The sequence below is a fragment of the Galleria mellonella genome, unplaced genomic scaffold, assembly GCF_026898425.1.
Source record: "Galleria mellonella isolate WM207_F2 unplaced genomic scaffold, CSIRO_AGI_GalMel_v1 utg65, whole genome shotgun sequence".
In the NCBI taxonomy this organism is placed as follows: Eukaryota; Metazoa; Arthropoda; class Insecta; order Lepidoptera; family Pyralidae; genus Galleria; species Galleria mellonella.
The window spans coordinates 826432-847068 of record NW_026442138.1 but is presented as its reverse complement, the minus strand read 5'-3'; the positions used below and the strand labels follow the sequence as shown (position 1 = coordinate 847068).

Here is a 20637-nt window from a genome sequence, read left to right as displayed (position 1 = left end):
TTATTATTTAAACGAAAGAAAAATAAATTACGAGCTAAAGTTTATATGTACTAAATATGACAACACTACTTTTGTTGATATGCACTATCATTATGAAAGACCTAGACGCAGTTCTTTTGCACTACACCTATGTCAATTAATGCTCAGAGAAGTCTTACGCATAGACCATAAAATAAAATATTCCAAATATAGAAATCAAGTATTGAATTCAAAAATAATTTCCTCAAATTTATTAGAAAAAGGTACCCAAACTGACGAAATTATAGAAATACAAAACGCACAAACTACGCTTTTTCGTGAACTATAAAACTAAAGCCCCTGACAAAATTAGTAATTTCACATTATTACATCAAAATATAGCGGGCGTTTTAAATAAATCGGAACTATTAGAAATAGCCTTGACGGACTTAACAAAAAATGAAAGGTTGGATGTTGATGTAGTGTGTCTTAGTGAAACATTTATTAGAAAGGGCACTGAAAATTTATTAAAGATCCCCAACTATAAATTAGCGTCTTCGTTTTCTCGAGATACCAAACGAGGAGGTAGCTGTATTTTGATAAAAAAAGGACTAGAATTTAAACAAATTTCTGCTTTAGGACAATTATCACAAAAATTTCTATTTGAGTGTTCCGGGATTGATATCATATCCTGTAACATAATTGTCATTTGTATTTATAGAATACCAGGAAGGGATACGTCAATATTTATGAATAGATTAGAAGAATTATTAGATTTAGTAACAAAAAAATATAAAAATAGAAAAATTATTCTTTGTGGGGACTGGAACATTGACACCTTAAAAAAAATAAAACATCTAACGAATTAATAAGTGTACTAAAAAGTTATAATTTTGAAATACATATAAAATATCCAACAAGACAACAATCCTGTATTGACCAAATCGCAAGCAACATAAAAAATGTGAATGCTAAGCTTTACTACTTAGGGTTATCTGATCACGAAACTGCACAAACTATCACACTAAAAATAAATAAAAGAAAAAGTAGCACGTCCTGGACAGAATATCGTAGGGATTATAGTAAACTGAATATTAATAAATTTTGTGAAAGCATGAGGCAATTGAGCTTCAGTGAATTGTACGAGCAAGTTACTGTGAATAAAGCATTCGATGCATTTCATAATCTGCTATTGTTATTTTATAATTTGTGCTTTCCGATAATTAAAATTAAATTAAAATCTAATAATCAGAAATCTATATGGTTATCTAAAGGAATAAAAAAGAGTTGTCTCAAAAAGAGAATATACTATTTAAAATTTAAACATGCTAATCACAATAAAAAAGTAAATGCGAAAATTTATAAGACCTATAGTAAAATTTTACAAAAATGTATTAATACTTCACAACAAATACAATGCAACAAATATATAGAAAAAAGCAAAAATAAAGGAAAAGCTATATGGAAATTAATTAATAATAACATTAATAATGAAGCTGAAAATAGACAAATTGATATGATTAAAATAGATAATATAATACATAATGATCCAAATATAATATGCAATCTATTCAATGATTATTTCGTAAATTCAATAAATAAAAAATCGACATTAAAATCTAATTATACCCATAATATCAGTATGAATGATAATGCCAAAACAATATTTTTGACACCTAGTAGCGATATAGAAGTTATGGATATTATAAAGACATTAAAAAATACAAACTCAGTAGGTTATGATTCAATTAGCACAAAAATTTTAAAAACATGCTCTATTCACTTGTGTAAACCATTATCCTACATTATTAATATGTCGTTTGAACAAGGCTGTTTTCCAGATAGTCTAAAAATGTCTATAATAAAGCCATTACATAAAAAAGAGGATGTAAGTGATATGAGTAATTATAGGCCTATTGCACTTATCCCAGTAATTTCTAAAATATTTGAGAGAGCTATGTTAAAAAGGCTCAATGACTTTATGACTAAAAATAATATCTTAAAACAAGAACAATATGGATTTAGGAAAAATAGCTCAACATCTTTGGCTTGTTTCGATTTAATAAAATCTGTAACGGAGGGATTGAATAATAGGGAGCACGTAGCTGCAATATTTTTGGATATGACTAAAGCTTTTGACTATTTAGATCATAATATAGCATTAAACAAATTATATAAATACGGAATAAGAGGAAATGCACATAGTTGGCTAAAAAGCTATTTACAAGATCGCAAACAATGTACCGAGACGTTTAAAATTATTAATGGCTATAAAAAAATCTATAGATCTATCCCAAAATTAAATAAAGTAGGAATTCCTCAAGGAAGCATTCTTGGACCATATATTTTTTTGACTTATATAAATGATTTGCCTAATATAATCACACATAAATGTATACTATATGCTGACGATACAACTATATTAATAAAATGTAAAAATAAAGATGACTTAGAAACACAAATTAATGACACATTACAAAATGTTATAAAATGGTTAACAGAAAATAATTTAAAAGTTAATTTAAATAAAACCAAAATAATACATTTTGGCACACATCATTCAAAATCTGTAAAAATAAATATAAATTACCAAAATCAATCAGTGGAATTAGTGGATAGTACCAGATTCTTAGGCATAATTATAGATAGAAATTGTAACTGGAAGGCCCATATAGAGGCCTTGTGTAACAATCTCCATAGATTCGTGCATGCGATACGAAAATTAAGATTGTCAGTATCAGAACAGGCTGCACTGAGTGCTTATCATGGATACGTATCCTCCATACTTTCATATGGATTACTAATATGGGGAAACTCTGCAGAAATTTCCAGAGCATTTGTTGTGCAAAAGAGGTGTGTTAAAGCTATATGTGGTGCAAAAATTAGAGAAAGTTGTCGCCCTCTTTTTAAGAAATTAAATATTCTTCCACTGCCATGTATGTACATTAGAGATTTGTGTATATTTGTAAGGGAACATGCTGGCTTTTTCAAAAGAATATCGGACTCGAGAACACGTACAACTAGACCAAACGACAAATTATATGTACCAAAGTGCAGGTTAGATTTACATAAAAGAAACGCATACTGTATGGCTATTAAAGTTTACAACCATCTACCAAATAACATTAGAGAAGTAACAGCTCATACAGTGTTTAAACGTAAACTTAAAAATTGGCTGTTATGTAACGGGTTTTATACCATTAATGAATATTTCGCTAAAAAAACAAATGCACTTCACAACCTACACTAGAAATACAGTTGTTAAAATATTTTATTAATTTGGACAACTATTGTATAGGCTTTTATTTTTTCTGTTTACTGTAATAAATAATAATAATGTATTGTATGACTAAGGAAAGGAAATATAATGTAGAATATATATATAAATTTATTATATTGTTAAAAATTTGCACGCCGACATAGAGGCAGAATGTACACGGGAAATATAAACCTCTATCATCTAAAATTACCTGCATTCTAGCAAAATAAATTCATTTCATTTCATTTCATTTCATTTCATTTCATATATATTATCTATCTATCTTGTCTCTGCGGTTACCAATGCACCTGCCGAGCGTGGCAACTACTGACAGAACCTCTCCCCCCCCCCCTCCCTCCAGGTAGAGGCGTATGTTCAGCAGTGGTTAAAGGCCGATATGATGGTAAATTTACCATATAAAAAAGAAATGTCAATTAGTTAATATTATTATATATTTACAAAGTGTATAGAATTTTACGTATCGAGACATCATCAGGCAGACGGATTGTACGTGATGAATTGAGGTCATAATTTGCTACTGCGTTATTAAAAGAGAGAAAAATTAAATTCACATATTAATTAAGCGTCGCTCCGCCAAGCGACGACTTCAATATAAAGTAGTGAAAGTAAGAGTGCAAACATTAGCGTCGTTTATAAATTAATATTGTGCATTGCAACGATGCAGTCAAGTAAATACAATAGTACGTTTGTAAGGTCAAGCTGGCAATGAAACATCGTTTAAACAAAGTAAATGTAAAGTCGATAAACATAAAGGGCTAAGTGTATGAAGCATTCGATTGAGTTGTGGTTTTTTTAATCGGTGATAATGGAATGGTTACCCCGCCTACGCTATCAGTATACGCTGGCGGGGCACCAGTGAAGGGTGATAGATGAGAATGAAAACAGGCCAGTTAGCCCATCATGATGAATTCATCAGGAATTAACCATGATAGTTTCCAGGTGGAACCGCGTGGAGGTCGACCTGATAGGGTGCATTGCTGGCAATGGGTCAGTTAGACCCTATTACTAACAATTCCTCTTCCCACTCGAGTTAGTGTTGTCATCTCTAAAATTGGCAACTAGGACAATACGCATAAAAACCTGGTATTTTAAAGCCCAGAACTCGAACATATCAACAGTTTTTTTTTAAAACAGTATAATAAAAGACCCATTGAAAATGTCATAAATCACCTTTTTATCGTCATTTTAAATGTACTTAACAAAACAAAATCTTTTTACAGTTTGTTACAAATTGTTTTAATAATTAGTTAGAATTTTTTTTTTCACAATGCTTGCGTCACGAGCTGCCCGACACTTTAAATTACGTCCGACCCGGACGCTCATCCGGGGTGCTGATAATAGAATGGCAACCCGGGGAGGGATGATAGTAGAATGGTAGAAACCCCCCGGGCGGGGTTACCATTTCATTATCATACATTATAAATAAAAAAAATACCTCTACTGACTCCAATATGAAAAGCAGCTTCTTAAACAGTTAATGTTATTATTCGTTGATTGCAGTATGGTGCCGGCGGCGGTGGAGGCGACTGGCTGGGAGGCGATGACGAGCCACTGCAGGGGTTCAGCTGGCGCGGCGGCTCCGAGCGCGACACCACCGGCATACTCATGTGGTCCGAGATATTTAAGGCCACCCTCGACAACGGAGAGAAGGTCAGGATTAATATATACTTAGTAACAATATATCCTGATTGTTATTTTGACTTGGGCCATAGATAGATAGATATATAATTTATTTGCACACCTGCAATGCGTCTGGTGTTGCGGGTGATCATGGACGGCGGTAGTCACTTACCATCAGGTGAATTGTAAGCTTGTTTGCCCCCTGTGTTAAAAAAATACTTATAGCGCACAAATAACAATAGGCATAGGTAATGTACACAATAAAAAGAGATAAATAGTAAAATAATACATATACAAAAAAGGAAATAACATGAAATAAGTAACATAATTTTTCCTTTTGTGCGTGTGCCATAGCAACACAAAATTTTCACAACTCAGCTTTGGCCCCAGAAGAGCAAATAAAAAGTATTTAAAGGTCGCCGGCGCCACCCCTACATGGTTAGATTTTCAGGTGTTTTAAAAGACCTTACATGAATTCCGACAGAATTTGCTGTGTATCACCCGCCGAGTTCGATAAGTCGCTCACGCTGAGGGCGTAATATTAAGTAATAAGTAAATTTACATCAGCGGGTTATACAAAATTTATTAAGTTAGTTAAGTAAAATGCTAGCATATAGAATGTTATGTTCACCACAAGGGCAATAGTCGACAGATCGTCACTCGTGTTTCAACCGTGAAGCAGTTGTGTTTGCATGGCTGTGTTTTGGTTTGAACGGTGGGATATGGCGTGAATTTACTGGGTACAGAGGAATAACACCTAAGTCCTCAGGAATGGCAACGCATGGGGGGTATCATGGGTGAAATAGTATACTCTGTTATGTCCATGGTACTGCTCATGTCTATAGGCGACGGTTACCACTTTCCATCAGGTGGGCCGTCAGTTTGTTTGCCATTTTAAGTTGTATAAAAAAAAAAAGATACATTTGGCTTATTTATACCCTTTTAGGGATTACTTAGAATTTTTTTTTATTAATAATCCGACGTGTTGTTTGTCGGCAGGTGGCTATAATCCTGCTGGACACGCAGGGCGCGTTCGACAGCGAGTCGACGGTGCGCGACTGCGCCACCGTGTTCGCCCTGTCCACCATGCTCTCCTCCGTGCAGATATACAACCTCTCGCAGAATATACAGGAGGACGACCTGCAGCACTTGCAGGTACGTACACGACATATGCACAGTACAGTACAGTACAGTACAGTAGCTTACTGTAGCCGTTAACTGTCCATAGGTCTGCTGAACATAGGTCTCTCCTTATTGGGGAGATTTTTTTTTAATGGATGATAATGAAATAGTAACCTCACCTGCGCTAACGGTATACGCTGACAGGGCACCAGTGAGGCATGATAGGTGGTAATGAAAAGGCAGGTCAGTTAGCCTATCGTGATGAATTGCACTAGAATTAACCACGATGGTTTCCAGAGGGGACCTCGAGGAGGTCCACCTGGCAGGGTGTATTGCTAATAATGGAGCTACTAATCCCCATTTTTAACAATCCATTATCCTCCCTATTAGGAAGTTGGCAACTGCAGTTAGGCTTTGTTGATGTTTAAAGAGGGACGCTGCTGTCCATCCTCACGTACAGTACACTATGCAGGGGGGGAGGGATTGTTAGTAATACAGGCTACCTGTCCCATTGCTGGCAATATACCCTGTCAGGTCGACCTCCTCGCGGTTCCTCCAGAAAACCATCGTGATTGATTTGTTTTTGAATTTGTCACGGTGGGCTAACTGGCCGGCTTCATCTTCACCTGTCATCTGTCACTGGTGCCCCGGCAGTGTATACCGATAGCGCAGATGGGGTTACCATACCATTATCATCAATAAAAAAAAAGTACACTATGCATGAATTCTTGATCATAATATATCTTTACGAATCCTGTTACTACTATAAATGCGAATGAATGTGTGTTACTCTTTAACGCAAAAACTACGGAATAGATTTGAATGACATTTAGTACACGAATAGCTTAACTGTTAATTCGTACCAGAGGGAGACTGTACAAAAGTCGTTTGCTTGGGCTCATCTGTCCCATTCGTGTTTCTACCGTGAAGCAGTTGTGTTTGCATGGCTGTGTTTCGGTTTGAAGGAAGTCCTCAGGAATGGTAACGCATGGGAGTTATCATAGGCGAAACAATATACTCTGTTATGTCCACGGTACTGCTCATGTGTATAGGCGACGGTTACCACTTTCCATTAGGTGGGCCGTCAGCTTGTTTGCTATTCTAATATTATATTATTATATTATAATACTGACTCAGCGGGTAAAGCCACGGGATACACCTAGTATTACAAATGTGATACTAGGTGTATCCCGTGTAAAATGTATTTGTTTAGTATTTTCTGGTACCTTTGATGGATCAACCAATTGTCATGAAATTTGATATATACCTACGACATAAGCTTTTTTATAATCCTGTTAATAAACGTGCACGGACAAAGACGCGTGTATAAGCTAGTTCCTACATATTTTAATATACGATTCTCTTATAACGAATGTAAGAAAAAGTCGACTCGGTGCATCACTGCCCGTGTGTAATATTTACACGTTGGTTGCTCGCCAGCTGTTCACTGAGTACGGGCGGCTGGCGCTGGAGGACAGCGGCCGCACGCCGTTCCAGCGGCTGCAGTTCCTGGTGCGCGACTGGAGCTTCCCGTACGAGGCGCCGTACGGAGCCACCGGCGGCCAGACCATCCTGCAGCGCCGGCTCAAGGTACGCCCGCCACACTGCCATCACCTCTCACACTGGAGCCAAAGACATTATTAGTAACGGTGTATAGAAAGTCCGTCGCTAGCAATACACTTCCAGCAGCAGTATTTCCGAACCAATACGACAACATAACCTTCAAGAAAAGAGTATATTCCTTTTTAAAAGCCCGGCAGCACACCTGCAATGCCGTTAGTGTTGTGTGTGATCTTGGGCGGCTGTAGTCACTTACTATCAGGTGAGCCGCATGCTCGTTTGCCCTATGTGTTGTAAAAAAAAACACCCAGGACGACCTCCATTTTTTTTTTTTTTTGGTGAAAATGGTATGGTAATCCCGCCTGTGCTAACGGAATACGCTGGCGGAGCACTAGTGAAGGGTGATAGATGAGAATGAAAACAGGCCAGTTAGCCCATCATGATGAATTCATCAGGAATTAACAATGATAGTTTCCAGGGAGAACCGCGAGGAGGTCGACCTGGTTGGGTATATTGCTAACGGGATTCTCAGTTTTCATTACTAACAATCCTTTTTCCCCCCGATCTCCATATTAGGTCGACCACGGTTCCCCTGGAAACCGCCGTAAGTAATTCTTGTTGCCATTGGTCCCGGTAGGCCAACTGACCTGCTTTCATTCTCACATATCATCTCTTACTAGTGCCACGCCAGTGTGCACTGATAACGTAGACCATTTATCACTCTGCATCTTTACCTATTAAAAAAAAAATAGAAAAACAACATGTACTGCTACCATTACATCACGGGGGGGGAGGGATTGTTAGTAATGGGGATAAATACTCCCATTGGGGGGAAAGGGATTGTTAGTAATGGAGTTTGACAGCCCCTTGCTATTAGGTCGACTTCTACGTGGTTCCCCCTGGAAATCATCGTGAACAATTCTTATTGAATTCGTTACGATGGGCTAATTGATCTGCTTCATCCTCACCTATCATCCTTCACTCGTGCCCCGCCGGTGTATACCGATAGCGCGGGTGGGGCTACAATTCCATTATCACCCATTAAAAAAAAACACTCCTATTGTTATTAATATACCCTATCAGGTAGACCTCCGCGTGGATTTCTCTGTACATCAACTTTATTTGTTTTCTTGTTGAATTCGTTTCGATGGACATCTATCACCTCTCTTTCTGGTGCCCCGCCAGTATATACCGATAGCGCGGGCGGGATTACCATTCCATTTTCACCCATTAATCATAAACATACCCAATAACCATGATATCACACCGCCACGCGCCAATTTGACGCTGAAAAGACAAAATTGAATTTTTGAATTTTACAGGAGAATCAAAAATATATAAAATAGACATGCATAACTCTTTAATATACTGCGCCTTACCAGCGTTGATATGTCCCAATGATCTGTAACACTTTGTTGTGCCACAGCTGTCGGACAAGCAGCACCCGGAGCTGCAGTCGCTGCGCAAGCACATCACGTCGTGCTTCTCCGAGATCGCGTGCTTCCTGATGCCGCATCCCGGCCTCAAGGTCGCCACCAACCCGCACTTCGATGGTAGACTCGCAGGTGGGCAACAGTTTATTACGTTATAATATAGCCTTTATCAATATTTATTTTTATATTGAAATATAATTTTGCCTTCGACTCTTCTATAATCCCAGGTGGGGTAGGCAGAACAGAAGAACTGTTAGTTTTTTATGTTTTTTCTTCTTTTTTCCTAACACAGTTCAAAAAAGAACTAAGAAGATTTCTGATGTCATTAGATACGTTCATTGTATGAAGATAGATAGATAGATAATTTATTTGCATTACTTACAGTATACATAACAACACACATACAGTAAAAAGAAATAAAATAATGCATATACAAAAAAAGGAAAATATATAAAACAAGTAACAGTTGTCTTCCTTCATGCGTGTGCCATAACAACACAAAATGGTCACAACTCCGTTTATTATTTTGCCCTCAAAAGAGCAAAACACTGATATACTGTTGTGGCCAAGAGCCAGTCGCAAAATTCCTTAATAAAAATAATAATAAAAAAAGAAATATGAATGAAATAGATTGTTTGTGTCTATTACATTCGTTACCATTTAATGTTTTTATTTTAAATAAATATATAAATAACAGATACCATTATAAGAGGGTTAGTCAGAGGTCACTTTCTATCACATTAAGCGCTCAAGTAATAAATATTTCTACTACTTACCTATTAGGTATGCCAATTTTTTGTTTCTTAATTTAAAACATTTTAAGCTCTTTTTTTAAATATATGTTTAGTTTTAGACAATATTATTGGTGGTGGTATATTATTCCAGCATTTCCTAGCTTGATAGCGGAAACATTCTGCAGAAAAACTTTTTTCTATCTAATTTGTAAACATTGGTCAGACATCGAAGTGGAGTTCAAGCGGTCGCTGCAGCAGCTAGTGCCGATGCTGCTGGCGCCGCAGAACCTGGTGCCCAAGCTGATCAACGGGCAGAAGGTGAAGGCCAAGGACCTGGTGCAGTACTTCAAGTCCTACATGAACATATACAAGGGCAACGAGCTGCCCGAGCCCAAGAGTATGCTTGTGGTCAGTATAGCCATTGTATACAAAGCAATTTTGATATACTTTGTAAGGTTATAAATTATAGATAATTTCATTATATTTATATAGTTCTGAGGAATTGTTCGGATTGATACCTGCTGCTGATTTTCACCACCGTACAACCCGCCACAAACTAATGTTTCATCCCAACCATCTGGACGTGTGGCGGTCCTCCACCGTGCGTTTTTCAAGGCACTTTCTCCCACGCACAACCATTCTTTGGAATCAACTTCCAGCAGCAGTATTTCCGAACCGATACGACAACATAACCTTCAAGAAAAGAGTATATTCCTTTTTCAAAGGCCGGCAGCACACTGCAATGCCGCTGGTGTTGTGGGTGATCATGGGCGGCGGTAGTCACTTACCATCAGGTGAGCCGCATGCTCGTTTGTCCCCTGTGTTGTAAGAAAAAAAACATTATTGAATATATATAGATATCGGAGAGGTACCAATATTACCCATGCCTACTCAGGTAAAATTGCTTGTAAACACTTGATTCTGTTTTGTTTTTTTTTTTTTTTTTGCTTTGAATCCACGTCGAGAGTGTCATACTCACAGTAAATGTTCGCCGTTAGGCCACAGCGGAGGCGAATAACTTGACGGCGGTGGCGGAGGCGAAGGAGGTGTACACGACGCTGATGGAGGAGGTGTGCGGCGGCGCGAAGCCGTACCTGCAGGGCCAGCTGCTGGAGGCCGAGCACGCGCGAGTCCGCGACAAGGCGCTGCACGCCTTCCACGCCAAGCGCAAGATGGGCGGCGACGAGTTCAGCCAGGCCTACTGCGACCAGCTCACACAGGTCACTACGCCATACTGTTTGATACAACTAAATACAGTGCAGTGGAAAGATGGCACGCTTGAAGGTAGTGGCGTATGTTCCAAAGAGGACCTAGTCACTTAACTCCCTTAAGTAGTATATGTATTATCAAATGTCTGTCATTACAATTGTGGGTTTTTTTTGATAGGTGAAAATGGTGTGGTAACCCCGCCTGCGCTAACGGGATACGCTGGCGGGGTACCAGTGAAGGGTGATAGATGAGAATGAAAACAGGCCAGTTAGCCCATCATGATGAATTCATCAGGGATTAACCATGATAGTTTCCAGGGAGAACCGCGAGGAGGTCGACCTGGTATATTGCTAGCAATGAGATTCTCAGTCTCCATTACTAACAATCCCTTTCCCCCCACAATTGTGGGTTATTTTCGGTTCTCCTAACTTTATGCTTATGTTGATGGTAAACGATGCATGATGCGTACAGCATTACCTATGAATACTTACAATATCATAGGCAATCAATTAATCAGTTCAATATTGGTGGGGGGGGGGGGATTGTAAGTTATAATGATATACCCTATCAGGTCAACCTTCACGTGGCTCCCTCTGGGAACTACCATGCTGAATCACAGGTGTATTCGTTACAATGGGCGGACTGGCCTGCCTATTTATTCTCACCTATCATCCGTCACTGGTGCTCCACCAGCGTATACCGTTAGCGCAGGCGGGGTTGCCATTTCATCGAAGGATAATAGGTGAGGATGTGAGCGTGTCAATTACATAAGGAATAGACTACGATGGCTTCCAGGGGGAACCGCGTGGAGGACTATCAAATCGATCTCCACGCTAGGCTAGTTATGGAGCTGCTAGTCCTATTACGAACAATCCCTCGCTCCGCATGTTATACTATCTCGCTTGCACGCGTTACGTATTACGCTATCACGTGCGTGTGTGTGTCCGCGCAGGACCTGGAGGAGACGTACCAGCAGTTCCGCGCGCACAACGAGAGCAAGAACATCTTCAAGGCGGCACGCACGCCTTCCGTATTCTTCGCGATCGCGCTGTTCTTCTACGTGGGCAGCGGCGTGTTCGGCCTCGTCGGCCTCTACCCGCTCGCCAACCTCTGCAACCTCGTCATGGGACTGGCGCTGCTCACGCTCGTCCTCTGGGCGTACATCAGGTGCGTACCTACGCCGGGTTTTTTGTTTGTTACCTTATACCTCCTTAAGTTGTAAACTAATTTGAACTTTTTTTATCTGAAAGGATGTGCTTACAGATTGATCCCATAGAGATTTTGTCACATTTCAAATTGGTTTTTTTATATCACTGAGATGGCAAACAAGCGTACGGCCCACCTGATGGTAAGCGGTTACCATACCCTATGAACGCCTGCAATGCCAGGAGTATTACGCTCGCGTTGCCGACCCTGAAAAAATCTCTTTACCCCCCTTTTTTTAAGAACCCCAATATTGTTAATTTTTTTTTTGTCATGAAAAATAACTGGTTTCTATTGAGAAAATAAATACAATATAAAACTCACACTAGCTTCAAAACCTCTGTTAAGTCCTATTATCTTTCTCTCTTTGGTATTATTTTTCCATGTACTCTCTTCATCATCCTTTGTCATTCTCTCCTGTTGTATGTGCGCTATTAAGTTTGTAAATGTGTGTGTACATATATATGTTTGTATATATTAGTGTGTCACGTCTCCATTATTATTTTTTTCTCAATGTCCTCTACCCATAGGTTTTCTAGAAGAGATTGCTTAGCGATAAAGTTGCATTTTCTATCATTTTTTAAATAGTGCAATAAAATGTAAATAAATATATATATATTTTTTCAATATTACAGGTACAGCGGCGAAATGCGTGAAGTGGGTGTCACTATAGACGACACCGCCAACATGTTATGGGATAATGTAAGTGTCAACATCTGTCTACATGTCGCTCTCATTATTATATTTATATATCTCATTATGAAGCTGGACTAACAAATATAATTTATAAATTTTTTTTATATAGTAACATTGTACTGTTATACAGAAAATCGGTATTGGAAGTGCTAGAGCGACAATAAGGTGTATTAAACACCGGTTCAAATGTTAGACCGGTTCCCTTTTAAAATCAAAGAAGTATCATCTGTGAACAATACTGTGCTGCACTACATATGTGCTGCATGGCAAAAGCGAGATCATTAATATAAACAAAAAATAGGAATGGCCCCAGAATAGACCCTTGAGGTACACCCATTCGCACAAGTGACCCGTTGAACGTTATTCACTTCTATTTTTTTAATCCTGTTTATTTACAAGTGTTTAACAGTTAATGACTGATATAATACAATTAAATAGAACATTTAAATTTAACGATAAGTTTATAAATGACGTCTCAAAAATGGTGTATCGAACTTAAAACTAACTTCAGACATATCTTGCAGTTATGATTAATAATAAATATTTATAATCAATGCAAATATAATACTAAGTATATGTGTTGTCAGATAATGAAGCCGATGTACCAGACGTGCCTGGAGAAGGGCATGGAGCACGCGGCAGCCGCGGCCGCCGAGCGGGCGCTGGGCCCGTCCACGCCCACGCACAACGGCAAGCACAAGCAGTTGTGATGCCGCCGCCGGCCTCGGCCGCGCACTGGCGGCCAGCCGACCATCCGCACTCTACAAGCGTGTGAAGCTTGGGGCGAGACGAGCCCGCGTCTCGTGTCGCCGACCCGTCGACGAAGGTTCGATCGATATAGTGGGTAGTAGCAGTGAGTCGTGTGCGTGGTACTGTGACCGTTTGGACGTGTGCACTTGGTGTTTAGTGATCGATGAGAATGGACTAGAATGGTGGGGGAACGAGGCGTTTGATTAGTGGTTGTTTGTACAGTTGATAGTGAATTTTTTAATTTAGTCGTAGTTTAATAGAATTAATATTGTTGTGTTAATTTGTTATCAATTTACGAGGGCGGTGGATTTGTGTTCAAACTACTCTTCTGCTCTGCTAAGAAGGAAAAGCATAAGTCACTAGTTTTGTTGAATTCAGTTGCTAATAATATTCCCAAACGCAGGTGCAGTACGAGATTTTTCTGTATTGTAATCTTTACAATATTGAGTATAAATAACGATTCATATAAAGTATATAAGTGCATCATGTTTTATCAACTTTTTAACAATGAAATTTTACATTTTATGTCAAAACTAGCACATCATGATTCGTGCTTTTCCATCTCAAGAGGTCAGCACTAAGGCGGTCCCAGGCTTATGTTTAGATATTTGTAAATATGCCCAAAGACTATGTGGGAATAGCTTTACAAATATTTATATGAACTTCTTCATATTTCAATTAATACCTTAGGGTTTTTAGTCTATGTCAAGGTATATATGTATACATACATACAATTGTTTAGAAAGCAGCTGTTTTCAAATAGTTTAGGGAGTTTGGGATCACATTAACACTATATAATTTGCCAATAACAGATTGGTTATCTTAACTCGGTCCGCGGGTCAAGTTTATGACAATATAATGTACAAACAAACAGATTAACACAACAGACTTTTATTGGATAAAATCAAAATTGTGGTGGATTGAAATATTAATTGTGAAAAGAGAAATTTGGATGTAATGTTAAATAGGATTTACAATAAACTTTAGTAACAGTAGAAATTAAATATAGGTGGCACAATTTTTTCGAATCATATCCCTTTTGTAGATCAAAATATTGTGGCTCCAGTCCCACACACACTTGTTATATTGCACAGACAATGTACTTAAACGTAGTCTATTTTAACTTGTACATCAAATTTTAAAATTGCATTTAAGCTACATTAACATTACAAAGTTAGTTGTAGAAAATTAATACCATGAAATAATTCTACCATTTATTTCTACAATTTAGTAGATTTCTAGTTTTGTAATGCATGCAGTGTGATATCGTGGGTCAAAACCAATAATTTAGTAATGTTAATTTGGCTTAAGAACATTGATTGTAACTTTTTGCCACTTTATGTTCTGGTTCTTATAGTGACAGGGTTTAAAAATATTCTCTGTTGATATAAAACTTGGTAATTTTGATAAAACTGGTGGTAACCCATAGGTTGACAGTGGCAACAAAAGATATCAATTTATACTTAGCAAAAAAAAATGGTCTGAAGAACCAATTTGAAGTATAACTACCTCAAAACCAACTTTTCAAATAAATGTACATATTTATTTATTTATTTATTCTTTATTGCACAGTAAAATTTTGTACAAATGGCGAGCTTAATGCCATATGGCATTCTCTACCAGCTAACCATTGGGTAAAAATAGAAAGCGTATGAAGGGCTCTCTCTTTTTACTTACTTTCTTTTTATTCATTTTACATATTGATGGCATTATAAAGTGTATATATATGTTTTTATGACGGAAAGTTACAATCAAAGTTTTTAATAACTCTATTTTGTAAATAGTTTTTACTCGACTGGACATATCCAAATTTTTACCAGCATTGTGTGTGCCAATTTTTTTTTTTTGTTTATAAGGTATTTGGTCTTTTGCATCGTGGGAACATAATTACGTTTGTTGGTCTTTCAGAGTTTATTAATGTTTTCTAGATACAAACATGGATACTCCGTTTGTTTTAATCTATTTTTTTTTTTTCTCTTAAATGGCTCCTCTTGCCATAAATATACAAATCTAAGTGTGGTGATGATGTATGATTCACAAATTATGTTATTGTGGTTGTGTGACAGCTTTCTATTTTTTTTTTGTCTTTATTTATATACATGTATGTATAGCTTTGTATGTGGGGATCTATTTGTAATATAAAAACACATTCAGTTAAACTACTCTGTGCTGTAAGTCTTTAAGTGCACCAATTGTCGGTTAGGTTACAGACTTATAACACTGTCATATAAATATACAATTGTTATTCGTACCATTTTCATGTATAGATTTTGTCTACGATAACATAGCACTCCCCGCCACAATCCAAAGAAATAAAAAATGTGTGAGTAGATATATTTCTAAGGTTTCGGCCAAGGAGTATAATGCTCCTATGGCCAGATCAATACTGAAGACGTTTCCTCACAAACACAACACACGTTGAAGTAAATAGTTGAAGGGGCATGCCATGTTAATCAATCTATACACTTATAGCTGCAGATGTTGGATTCCATTACATCATAGCAAGAATGGTAACTCATGAATGGAATCATGTATTAAATGTGATCCGCGCTCATGAATGAGAGCTCTTATCGAGTGCTCAATTAGTGGGACATCCCTGATTTTAATACGTTAGCAACACCGATACACTTACTAACGAATTTAGTCATTTAAAAATAAAATAGACAAAAAGTAATAATATGCAATAATATATAATTAAAGAATACAAAAAATTGTTAATTAATAAATTAGATAAAAAGACATGGCAAGATTTATTACCACTTGTGCCAAATACAGATATAAATAGATTATATGACAGTGTAACAGTAATAGAGATTCTATTATTACAATGTAACCACTATTGAAATTTTCATAGAGTCCCTCAGATATATATATATATATATATATATATATATATATATATATATATATATATATATATATATATATATATATATATATACTCCCCCGTTTTATTTGCTCAACATACTTATAGTCGTATTGTAACATTACAATGTTTTATTATACAAAGGAGCTGCCAAAAATATCATTGAAATAAGTTTCAAGAATTTACATGTAACTTTTATACATCGTGTTTGGGGAACGCTTCAAAGATCGAGACTCGACCACTTTATCTTTTGTATATAAAATAAAAAAAAAAGCTTTCGTCTTGTACGTAATAAAATAACATTTATTAGATTTTAAAATTAATGAAAAGAAAGCAAAATAGTAATAATGTAGAAGGTGATCGTTATCTTTGACGTGTTCTCGAATATCTGTCACTGTTTGCGATACTGTGATGGGCATATCAAGCCGTGATTTTTGTAGTATACTTACAAATCAGAAATCATTTTACAAATAACGTTCAAATCATACAGCCATACAATGTCTATCGCTCCATCTGTATGAACTGTATGAAATTATTCTTGATATTTTTTAACAATCAACAGTGATCAATAATAATCGATTGTATTTATTTTTTTTTTTTTTAGCTCCTAATCTAGTCGAGCATTCTGAACGGTATATAAAAAGTAACTCAGTCGCTCACAGACAAAACTGACAATGGTAGTTTTCTGAGAATTGTTATACCATACAATTCAAATTGCAAATTAAGTTAAAATTAAGTTTTATTCTATTTACTAACAACTATATAATAAACTTTGTAAATTTTCAGTTATCTTCTATTTGTACAAAACAGATCAGATTGTCATTTTTTTAAATTCTTTCAATAAAATTTCATCATAACATACTCCTAACACCAAAAACATACACTTGTACATAAAACTTATGTAAATAAAAGCCAGAAGTGCCTAACTTCCATAATATCAATAAATTTATGACCATAGAGTAATAAATGTATATTGTAAACACTCTCTTGTGCCAAAATTACACTTTACATTCGTTCTTCCAAACTTTGGCTTTTTTTGGTTTACGATTTTGAGCTAGTCAATTGTGTGACTGCTTAACAAATAACAAATATACCAAGTCGTTTTTTTTTTTTTTATAAAAAATAGAGAGTATGTCAAATTGTAATGTTAGTTGCGTATGATCCGATTTTTTTTCTTACTCGGAATATTTAATAATTAATCTAGGTATGTATTCCTTTTTTAACAAAGTTAATCCTTTAAAAATAGGGCTTATAAAAATCTACTATAATATATAATCAATTGACACAGTCTTTTATTTATTTTGTGCAATGTTTTTAGTAAAAATAATGCCTCGATTGCTTACTATATAAACTGAGTAAGAGAAAATAGGGTGTAATTGTTTTATTTGTAATTATTAACATATTTTTTTTATATATAAAAATAATTGTGTACAGTAGACTAAATGATCGTGTTAACAAACCTGTTTTACGCCTCTCTACTTATAAACGTTGTTCTGGATGGTGTCTATGTTTTATTTTTTAATGTAAAAAATAAATATGATACAAGACAACCGGAGACAAACATTGTATTCTTACTACTACCCTATTTCGACAATAAAATATTATTTTTTAAAATTGGACATTTGTTTTATTAGTTACCCACTGACGACGGATAACACCTAAATATGTATTATATTTAGGTGTTTTTTTTTTTTGATGGGTGAAAATGGTATGGTAACCCCGCCTTGGCTAACGGGATACGCTGGCGGAGCACCAGTGAAAGGTGATAGATGAGAATGAAAACAGGCCAGTTAGCCCATCATGATGAATTCATCAGGAATTAACCATGATAGTTTCCAGGGAGAACCGCGAGGAGGTCGACCTGGTTGGGTATATTGCTAGCAATGGGATTCTCAGTCTCCATTACTAACAATCCCTTTCCCCCCAATATTTAGGTGTTTGTGTTTATTGTTACCGTTATATCTATACGTGAGTATTTTTTTTTATCTATGGTGTTCTCCAGTATTCGAATTATGCCTAGGATATCTCAGTAAAAGATGGCACCCTTGTTTTTGAATTTTTCATTGTCATATAGGACACCGTAAAAAAATTGCAAGGAAATTAATACTACATAAGTGTGTCATTATACATTTTTATACATTATGCTCTCTCTACCTACTTCTTAGGGAATCTTAAAGTAGTAAAAACTACTATATACCCACTTCATCACCATCATTATCATTCAGCCATTATCCGTCCACTGCTGGACATAAGCCTCCCCCATAGACTGCCATAAAGGACGGCCCTGAGCCACCTGCATCCACTAATTCCCTACATTGTATTTCAGGTCGTCACTCCATCTAGTGGGGGATCGTCTACACTGCACAAATATACACTTGATTATGTTGACGTCAGGCAGGTGGCCGGTCGTAAAACTATAAGCCAAATCTTTTTGTAATATGGATAAAAATGAAATTAAATTAAATTTATTTGCTAGAAACATTGTAGAAAAGGTGTTGCACTTGTGAAGTTTATAAGATGTCCATTATGTTTCGCCACATCGAATGGCATGCAAATATTAATTATTAAATATTAAAAATTAACATATTATAATTGGGATAAGGGTGATTATATCATTTTTTTTTATAATAATAGTTACATATAGATTTTATACCTACTAACTGCGTATTATTTTTGTTTAGACATTACCCTATAAACGATATACTACTGAGTCGACGACTGCTCTCCCAATACGAGATGCAGCGGCGTATTTACCGCTGAAAAAAAAATTGCATCAAATTTGATGCCAACTTTCTTATAATAGTTACTATTTCTTTGACAAAAAATATAATTGATGGTGAGCTAAGAAATGGAATTTTAAAGGTCGGTAGGGGCAGGCAAAATTTAAATAGCTTACTAGTGGCGAAGTGTAAATCCGCCATTGACGAGATGTCTATGAGCATAGATAATATAATACTATACTATGGGTATACAAATAAAAGTCGCGTGAAGTAACTAGTTATTCTAACACACTCAAACTTACGCTCATTTGAGTAGGTTCTATTTTTTTTTTAATGGGTGATATTTATGGTAACCCCGTCTACGCTATTGGTATACATTGGCGGGGCACCAGTGAGGGATGACAGATGAAGATGAAAGTAGGTCAGTTAGCCCATCCTGACGAATTAAACTAGAATTAGTCACGATGGTTTCCAGGGGAAACCACGTGGAGGTCGACCTGACAGGGTATATTGCTAGTAATAGGGCTATTTGACCCCATTACTAACAATCCCTTTTCCCCCAGTAGGTTCTATTGGACTATTTGCTAGCACTAAAATATTTTAGAATGCTCTGTATCCTCTCTATGCAATCCTTTACTGCTTCTAACATGATTGTTAGAAGCAGTAAAGGATTGCATAGAGAGTAGTGCATGGGGTAAGCAATCCCATCGCCTCATATCAACATAAATAATATTAAAACAGTTTTGATATAGAAATGCCATGTTAGTGATGAATTTAAATAGTAAGTTATAACGGGTTGTTATATTAATAAAGTTTGATTTTTATAATGCATTTTATTATTTTCTATACCTACATATATAGGTAAGCACTTAACAAATTTTAAAATTGAAAAATATTTTCAAACTTATTCTATTATTAACATTGTCACAAAAATTATGTTATTGTTACATTGAGTCCGTCAATAAAATATCTAAAATATTTACAGGATTTTTAACAGTACATATAAATAGACATTTTGCTCGAAACATTAGAAATATAATAAGCTTTTATTTAAGTACATATTTGCTTTCAAAAACAAAGCAAATTATACGTCGATAATATTTTTTATTCAAAATGTTTTTCGTATGCACAAAATATACCTTTGTACAAGAGTACCTTCTTCAACAAATGTCAAATGTATTCATCGTTAGACACATTTTTACTACTGCATAATTATGAGAATGAATGATGTACAAAATAGATTTCTGTTCTAAGGACTTTATTAATACAATGCTGGCATCGTTATCTCATTCTATCTTAAGTGTTAGCAAAAGTATATCTATGGGTAGATTTTACCATAGAAACTCTCCGCCAGAGGTCTCCAGAGGAACTGGAGGGGAGAGGTATCTATCTTATAAATAAGTAGGTATCTTGTAGAATCGTGAGTATAAATATTTGCAGCAACCACATAAAATGGAAGACAGGTGGGCAATATTAAAATATATAT

At 36.1% G+C, this 20637-nt stretch overlaps 1 protein-coding gene across 6 annotated transcripts in view; it reads left to right on the top strand.

Moving 5' to 3' along the window:
• LOC113513885 (atlastin) overlaps window positions 1-18048 on the top strand; it is a 49236-nt gene extending 31188 nt beyond the window's left edge. For all 6 annotated transcript variants that reach the window (XM_052900574.1, XM_052900572.1, XM_052900575.1 and 3 more), the window contains 9 exons: window positions 4739-4888; window positions 5858-6013; window positions 7421-7570; window positions 8967-9105; window positions 9931-10115; window positions 10706-10927; window positions 11869-12083; window positions 12755-12821; window positions 13403-18048. In XM_052900574.1, the coding sequence (XP_052756534.1) occupies window positions 4739-4888; window positions 5858-6013; window positions 7421-7570; window positions 8967-9105; window positions 9931-10115; window positions 10706-10927; window positions 11869-12083; window positions 12755-12821; window positions 13403-13525 (1407 nt within the window). In that variant the 3' untranslated portion in view covers window positions 13526-18048. The remainder of the gene's footprint in view (window positions 1-4738; window positions 4889-5857; window positions 6014-7420; window positions 7571-8966; window positions 9106-9930; window positions 10116-10705; window positions 10928-11868; window positions 12084-12754; window positions 12822-13402) is intronic.
• The last annotated feature ends 2589 nt before the right edge of the window (window positions 18049-20637 follow it).